A 9,163-nucleotide genomic window follows, 5' to 3' on the forward strand; every position below is an offset into this window, starting at 1 on the left:
CAGAAGCGACTCTCATCGCTGAAGACGACACGTCTCCATTCGTCCCTCTATTCACGCCTGTCGCGACACCAGTGGAGGCGGGCTGCACGATGTTGGGGCTTGAGCGGAAGACGGCCTAACGGTGTGCGGGACCGTAGCCCAGCTTCATGGAGACGGTTGCGAATGGTCCTCACCGATACCCCAGGAGCAACAGTGTCCCTAATTTGCTGGGAAGTGGCGGTGCGGTCCCCTACGGCACTGCGTAGGATCCTACGGTCTTGGCGTGCATCCGTGCGTCGCTGCGGTCCGGTCCCAGGTCGATGGGCACGTGCACCTTCCGCCGACCACTGGCGACAACATCGATGTACTGTGGAGACCTGACGCCCCACGTGTTGAGCAATTCGGCGGTACGTCCACCCGGCCTCACGCATGCCCACTATACGCCCTCGCTCAAAGTCCGTCAACTGCACATACGGTTCACGTCCACGCTGTCGCGGCATGCTACCAGTGTTAAAGACTGCGATGGAGCTCCGTATGCCACGGCAAACTGGCTGACACTGACGGCGGCGGTGCACAAATGCTGCGCAGCTAGCGCCATTCGACGGCCAACACCGCGGTTCCTGGTGTGTCCGCTGTGCCGTGCGTGTGATCATTGCTTGTACAGCCCTCCGCAGTGTCCGGAGCAAGTATGGTGGGTCTGACACACCGGTGTCAATGTGTTCTTTTTTCCATTTCCAGGAGTGTAGATCTAATGACAACAAATAGAGATGACTCTTGGATGACAACACTGAAACTGGTATCAGTGACCATGACGGAGTTGTGGCAACAGTGATTAACGATGTACAAAGGGCTACTAACACAAATAAAAAGAGATACATGTTGAGTAAATTAGATAAAAATGCAGTAGTCTCATATCTCAATGAGGAACTTGAAGCCTTTAACACAGGACAAGAGTGTGTAGAGGAGCTTCGGTTCACGTTTTAAAGAATAGTTGAACAAGCAGTGGGTAGGTATGTACCCACTAGTGCAGTTCATAATGGCAGAGCCATTCCATGTTATACAGTCATTTAAAGAAACTTTTAAAGAAACAGAGACTATTGCACAATAGGTGTAAACATAGCATATGGCCGCTGATAAGGAGGTGCCGAATGAAAGTTGTTCAGCTGTCAACAGCGCAATGCGTAAGGCCTTCAATAACTGCGGTAGAAGAATTTTGTGAGATGATCCTCCATAAAACCTAAAGAAATTCTAGTCGCATCTATAGGCTGTTTGGGGCGTCAAAGTTAGTGTCCACTCACTCGTGGATGAGACAGGAACTGAAAGTCAGAGTAGCAAAGCAAAAATAGAGATGCTTAATTCCGTTTTCAAAAAGATCTTGAGAAAGGAAGCCCCAGGAGAGATGCTAAAATTTAAACCTCATACCACTGAAAAGTCAAATGAAGTTGCGGCTGAATTAGTCATTCCTTTAGCTATAATCTATCGTAAAGCCCTCGAAAAAAATACCGTGCCCAGTAGTTGGAAGAAAGCATAGGTAATGCCCGTTTACAAGACGGATATAAGTGATCTACAAAACTTCCATCCAGTATCCTTGACACCGATTTGTTGTAGAATTTTAGAACATATTCTGATCTCAAACGTGACATCTCGAGCAGAATGATCTCCCAGTGCCAACCAGCATGGATTTTGAAAACATCGATCACGTGAAACCTAATCGCACATGACATACTGAAAGCTTTGAATCAGTGAAGTCAGATATAGGCAGTATGTCTTGATTTACGAAAAGTAGGTTCATTTTCAAATGTACGATCGTGTAGAGTATCAAACGAAACTGTAACTAGATTGAGGTTCTTTGGTAGGGATGATACAATTCATCTTGGATGGAGAATCGCGAATAGGTGTTTAAGTAAGTTCGAATGTACCCCAGGGAAAGGTGTTTACGTTGTATATTAAAGACCTTGCAAACAATATCAACAGTAACCTCATACCTTTCTCGGATGACGCAGTTATCTGCAATGAAGTACTGCCTGAAAAAAACATAAATATTCAATCAGATCTGAATAACATCTCAAAGTGGTGCAAAGATACATACTTGCTTTAAATGTTCAGATATGTAAAAATGTGCACTTCACAAAACGAAATAAAACGTAGTATCCTATGACGATATCAGTCAGTCATAGTTAAAATTGGCCAACTCATAAAAATAACTACGTGCAACACTTCATAGGGATATGAAATGCAATAATCATATGGACTGAGTAGTAAGTAAAACAGGCGATAGACTTCGGTTTATTAGTAGAATACTGCGGAAATGTAATCATAATACAAAAGGGACTGCATACCTATCATTCGTGCGAGCCATTCTAGAATATTGCCCAAGTGTGTGGGATCGTTACCAGAGAGGAGTAACGGAATATTGAACTTATACAGAAGAGGACAGCACGTAATGGTCACAGGTTTGTTTGATCCGTGGGAGGGCGTCTGTAAGATGTCATTGGCAGACTGTTACCAAAACTATCCCGACAAAGTCTACTAACAAAGTTTCATCAACCGGCTTTAATGATCACTCTAGGAATATACTACAACCCCTACATATCGATACCGTATGGATCGTGAGGACAAGGTTAGATTAATTTCGGCACGCACGGAAGTATTTGAAACAGCTTTCTTTCCGCGCCTCATACGTGAATGGAATGGAGAGAAAAATCTAATAACTGCTGTAATGGGACTTACCCTCTGTCATGCACTTCATAGTGGTTTGAAGAGATAGATATAGACGCAGAATTAAAATTCGTAAGTCACACGTCACATACAAATATTCAAAAGATTTTTATCTTCAGCTCTTGTGCATAGGCCTAGAGAAAAGTTAAAGGGAAAGCAGATTCAACACTTAATACAAGTAACAATAATGCTCGAGGCAGACATCCAGGTCTAAATTTGTGATAAGAACGTACTACTCAAGATTTTTCGGTTTTAGTGGGCGAGTAAATCAATGGAGTCGCATTTGGGAGTATGGTGACTCACATCCCCGTCCGACCATTGATATTTAGGCTTTCTGTGATTTCCCTAAACTGCTTATGGGCAATTATAGTTCCTTGTAAACGGACAGGGCCGATTTCCTTCCTTATCCGTCCCAAATCGAAGCTTGCGGACCGTCGCTAACGATCTCAACATCGACGACTCCTTAGACGCTAACCTATCGAGCTACGTTTCCGGTTAGAACATTTCTGTAGATTTTGTTTGATAAGCAACATTTACAGTTGACGTCTTTTGCAAAATTAAGATTTTTTTCTGTTCATATTATCCAGTTGCTTCTAAATCCATTCCCTGATTCAGCCAAATAAAACATTGCAGTTGTAGTGTAGTTGTAGTGTAATATGTCCACAGTAATGTAGACAGGATTTGCAATGTTACTATGAATGATTCGCAGAGCGACTCTAGAAAGGGACTTCAGCCTAGCACACCAGCATTTTTCAATTAAATTACATGGTTTTCTGATACTGGCATAAAAGAAGCAAATGGGCAACGGAAAACTCAGTCTCTAAAATACATATACAATTTTATGTAAATATTTGATGTGCATTTCTTAGTTTTTTGATTATTATGAACATTATTGCAAAACATAGGATTTGCAGTCACATAGCCGCATGATCTCACAGTCTGTTCACAAGACGTAAAATTCGGGTTGTCCTTTTTTTAGCACAAATATACACGCGAAGAAACTTCTGACAAAACGACGTGTGACCGACAATTAACCTGTATTTCTTTACAACGGAACCTACATTTTGTTCTCACATCACGAGACACTGTTACCCAATTTCTGTTTCGTCAGCCATGCAAATAATCGTTCGTCATTGACGTCTTGAGTCACAGACAGCATGCTAAAGTACCAACATGTTGACATGAAACGTAAACTTTTGCTGCTTTTCTTTGCTTAGAGTTCCTTTATTCGACTTTGAAACGGATAATGAAGTCTAATATTTTTCATGTCACATGTGAAATCGCAAGAATATGTGATTTCTATAGTTTTAAAGAAAAAAATTAGAGCTTTAAAGGAAAAGTTGCAATATTTAGTATGTTAGTGTTGGCAACACTTCTTCAGTGAAGTTATATATCCGTAATTCTCTTTCAACCGGAGACAGTTCGTTCTCACTGGTTTAGATTGATACGTGTGGTATATTTTACAGTGTGATCGTCGGCAAGATGGTACACATCATTACAGGAGAGGTGAGTTTCCATGCATTTATTAGTTTAGCGTGGATTATTGCCGTCTTCAAAACCTCGCGTTTTCGGTAACGGAAATTCAGCAACAGTCACAGAGACGAAACTTTGTTGTTACTTTCCTAAAATATTTTATAGTTGATAGTTAACTATTATGCAGAAATTTTCATTTACTGTTGGATTTCTACAAGTAGTGGACCCAGAGCGACACTCTTACATTGTGCATAATAAAATTAAACTATAATTCGGTTTGCGTGTGATACTTGTTTTCGTGAATTATCACTTTGTCGTTACTAATAGAACACTTTAAAGACGCAAATGACTGCTGTAAATGTTGTTGGTTGTCAAAACTCGCTGTACACTGGAAGATGAAAGTGGAAAATTTCCAGGTAGTTTACGGAGAATACACATGGCGGCTTTTATGTGATAAGCGGAAGTCTTATATAACTACTATATCGCAAAGAAATACTTCAGCTCTAGCATTATATACTAAAACAAAACCGCGTTGGTTTGCTATCCAGTTGGAAATATAGTTACGTCTAGATTCTGAAGAGAACTGCTTGCAAAGGAAATAAGTTCCTTCGCTCTCACCTCGTGGGCAGTTGAAAGCAGATCTAGCGTGATTACGTTTACGCGCGAATTTATATTTGCTCTGTTTGCAGGACGACTTGAAAGCGAGGTTGGCCGATGCCGGCTCCAATCTTGTTGTCATAGACTTCTTCGCTGATTGGTGTGGACCTTGCAAAGCAATTGCGCCAAAATTTGAGGTAAAATACTTAAATTTAACGCTTTGTGTAGCGTGAGAAATTTTCCTTTCTCATGATGAACTATTCCCAATTAGCATTATAATTTTATTCGTATCTTATGTGCTGTGTAGGTGTAAACTAGGTGTTAAAATTATTGTATCGGTTTTGAAAGACAAGAATTGAATATTTATTCTGATGTTTAGTAATATAGGAATCTCCAAATTCGCCCTTTCTTCTTATATAAAAAAGCCCTGACATTCAGTATTTCCGTTTACTACAGGAGCTATCGCAGAAATACCCGGATGTTGTTTTCCTGAAAGTTAATGTTGATGATAATGAGAGCATCGCTGTCACATATGATGTGAAGGCAATGCCCACCTTCGTCTTTATTAAAGACGGCAAAACCGTAAGTATCCCGTTAAGGGGTATTATTCTTAAGTCTGTTGAGGGAGCAGAAGTAATGTAACCAACGAAATGGAATGTAAATTAAACCTAAGATTTTTTGTAAGTTAACCCAATTACTGTTCTCGAGAATAAGATAAAGCAGATAATAATAAAGTGTTGGAAGTTATTTTTCTTTACATACACTTCGTCATTCTGCTAAACTTGATTTGTGTGTGAATATTTTACATGTTGACACCTGAAATTATTTTTCCCCTTCTTTCTCTTTAGTTGGACTCGTTTGCTGGAGCAAATGTGGATAAGCTCACCCAGCTTCTGGTGCAACACAAATAAGAATTAAAAGGCTGAGCATCTTAGGGGTTTACATCCTCGAGGTGCAGTCCTTTGGAGTCATGCCAGTTTCAGTTCAAATTAAATTACCAAATGTGGTGAAACATGCATTTTTTTTTTCACTGCACTATAAATGTATTGTTTTACAGTATTTATAATTTTTTAAGTTTGTGTAAATGACATATTTATGAATCTTCCAGTTTTCATTTTAAACTTGCATGGCTATTTCTAAATTTTGTTAATGCCCATTGAACTGTATTAGAAATATATTTTGCAAAGAATGAGTAAAAAGTGCTGCTTTAATGTGAATGTTAGTGTGCTTTTGGATCATGTTGTGTAATTTTTTTGTTTTATTATGAGCATATGTGAATCACTGATCTGAAATTTTCTGGTTAGTATTGACTGTTACTAGTGTAGGATGTTATCAAAATTACTAACTTGAGTGTTCTCATTTGTTAGTTCAGAACTAGCTATTGCAGACTTGCAAGTGCAAATTCTGCCAGTGAAGGAAGTTGCTAACAGGGATGCTTTGTTCTTAGCAGCACTTTCAAGACAAGATAAAGTTGAGCTTGGAATTTTAAGTTTTATGGAAATTTTACTGTTTAAGTGCCTTTCAGAGCTAAAGAGAATGTGTGAAAGCTTTGCTTAAAGTACGCAGGCATGAATACTGAGATTCCCTCTTAAGTTGAGGAGATAGTATTCACTTACATGCAATATAAGAAAATTTTTAAACAAGATTATAAATTCAGAGTTAATAACATTGTCATGAAATGCATTCCTTTCATTCTGCTGTTGTAGATGTATTTCATATGGCAGTCTGTGTAGGAAATGTGGTTGTTGCTTTGCTGTTTTGTAACATTTACAAATGTCTGTCCTTCAAAACATATTGTCATTGTTGAAAATAAATTTTTTCCAATTTATGCAATGTTTCATCTAGTTTCCTGAAGTTCCTATTTATTTCAGAGAGGTTACTGAGATGCATATATTAAATGTTAATGAAAACTGTGGTACAGAATGACATCTAAGAATGCTGTAGAACTAGAAAGACCAGCTGTAGCATGCATATATTATGACATTTAATATGGTGATTTAAGTAGGAGATGGTAATGAGACAGGGAAGGTAGGAAAAAATCTTCTAAACATGTAATTGCTGGTACAAATCTTTTTTGGTTTACATAGGCTTTCAAATTCTTGAAATGTTCACTTACAGATTAGTAAAATAATTGTTTCCTTAAAACATATGACAAATTCTTAGTGGCAGCTGTTAAAAAAAAATTGTCAATATTAATGTTATTTTTTTATAAAAGCATCATGAAAATAACTTAATTCAAAAATTTTTTACAAATAAAAATTATCTTGGATAAAGGACATTTTGGAACCAAAATATGGAGAAGACATTTTGAAAATAAACTTTGGATAAGAGTTCGAAAAAGAAAATAGGACAAAAGTTAGAAAGTGATTCCTTAGTAAATGTATATAATTAAATTTTTGTGGAAACATCTGTAGGTATTTTTAAAACAGGTGAAATAATTCCTGGTTAAGGAAGCAAATAGAAACATAATTTACCAGAAAATTATTTAAAAAAATAGCATTATATTAAACCTACACGCATTACAGAAAACATAATTTTAAAAATTCATGATGGGTAGTGATTTACTTACTTAAATCTGGTTTTCTCCTGTTAACTGCTGTGAAGTAATTAAAAGCCATTTTCATCATTTGTGTGACCATTGGCATTTTCATCAGATTATTCTTCAGGTATATTTTGTACTGGATTGAATATATTTTTGTATAAGGCCAGGTGTTCATTTTGAACCCAGTTTTCCCCAAATTGAAGAGTCAGAAACTTGACACCTTTCACTGTTACTTCAGGTAGTACTAACAGTAATTCAATTTTGAACCTTAAATCCAGGTTTGAGTACTTTATCACTTTTCCGAGATCGGTATTATACCGTGGTTCACTTGCAACAATTACTTCAGAGGTTGCCTAATGTTATAATAAGTCTTTTAGCAGTTGATTATTTAAGGAGCCAACTTCCAGGCTTGTTTTGGTAATTTTCGTGTACCTCCTTCCAGTCAAAAATTACAGCTGTCATACTGAAGAATTCCACATTCCTTAAATATTTCAATGTATTTCTTAGGCTTAATAATTGTCATAATTTTGAGTTTTCTTCTCAATTCTGCCAAATACACGATCAGGCGTTGTATACGAATGACCTGGTACAGGGAATACTAGAACAATGTTATATTTGGCAACGCTTCATTTACCAACCAGTATTGATCATAATCATCATTGAACTGTTCTGATTTTGTCCTCCACAAAAAGCCTTAGATTAGATTACAGTGGTCACTCCTTCCAAGCAAGTATTATTTAGCCTATGAAAAATTGCTGATGCAATTTCATTCGAACCCCCCCCCCCCCCCTCTTTTAGTCTGATTCAGTCCAGTGATATATATAAAAAAAAAAGGTCCTTTGTCATCTTATCTTTTAGATGTACCTTGGCGGAAAGTTAAATAGAACTGTCAACTATAGTAAGCTGCCAGGTCAGGGGTAAAACCAAATTCTTTTGGTAGTCAAAGGATAGGGTGATTTCATTTTCAGTAAATTAAAGAATGCTTCTGCCCTCGTTTTGTGGAGATTATTTAATTTCAACAGATTTGTCCCCGCTATAAGATTTCTACTGAAACTGGTTGCATGTGGAGTGCTTGTCCACAGCAGGGGAGCCAAAGCTTAAGTTATAATCTTTGACAAATATTTCATAAAAAATATGAGTATGGGACCTGATCACTTTCTACTCTTGAGTTTTAAGCCTTGTGGAACTTCCTCATTGAAAGATGGCCCAAAGAATTCTGTCTTGCAATTCATGTATTTCTGCAATAATGGTCAAGTGGGCAGGGGGATTCTATGAATGCCTTTACAGATTGCCTTTTAGCCCCAAACAGCTTAGACTTATGGTCTTCTCGTCTATTCTCTACAGCTAGTTTTCTGGAGTGGAAATTTCTCTTACAAACCCTTCTTCCCCCCCCCCCCCCCCCCCTCCAACAACAAAGTATGCCACAAAACGATTTCTTACAAACCCGAACCAAAGAAGTGTTTCCAGATTTGGTATGTGGGATTACATAGCAATTCCAATTTTCAGTGATTTGTTTCTGTTCATCTTCATTAGTTCTCTGTTTAGGTGTTTCACTCCCAGTATATTTAAGTATATAGTTATCCTGATCAATTTTATTCTTCGAAGAATAAAAGCCTTCATGAAACTTAACGAACATCTTGAATTGTAAGCTGATAACACTTAAAAACGTGATTCAGAATGAAGGTACTGTGGTAGCCTGGGCAAAGTCTTTGATGTGTAGAGCTTTCGCTTCTCTGTTGTCTTTTTCTTTGTAACCGGATCCTTTATACATTTCTTTCCTTTGTTGTTCTGGCATGAAGTTATCTTCAGTCCCTCCATAACCTGTTGTACAGTAGTTTGAGATTGTAGTTCCTC

The 9,163-nt window shown here is 37.9% G+C and overlaps 1 protein-coding gene across 1 annotated transcript; it reads left to right on the plus strand.

The window, feature by feature from the left end:
• The first annotated feature begins 3,840 nt into the window (after positions 1–3,840).
• LOC126269416 (thioredoxin-T-like) lies at positions 3,841–6,595 on the plus strand. The gene is made up of 4 exons (XM_049973992.1): positions 3,841–4,203; positions 4,860–4,964; positions 5,224–5,349; positions 5,616–6,595. Exons 1-4 carry the CDS (start codon positions 4,180–4,182, stop codon positions 5,676–5,678), a joined length of 318 nt encoding a protein of 105 aa, XP_049829949.1. The 5' UTR covers positions 3,841–4,179; the 3' UTR covers positions 5,679–6,595.
• Positions 6,596–9,163: the final 2,568 nt, after the last annotated feature.

Source organism: Schistocerca gregaria, chromosome 1 (genome assembly GCF_023897955.1).
Source record: "Schistocerca gregaria isolate iqSchGreg1 chromosome 1, iqSchGreg1.2, whole genome shotgun sequence".
Lineage (NCBI taxonomy): Eukaryota > Metazoa > Arthropoda > Insecta > Orthoptera > Acrididae > Schistocerca > Schistocerca gregaria.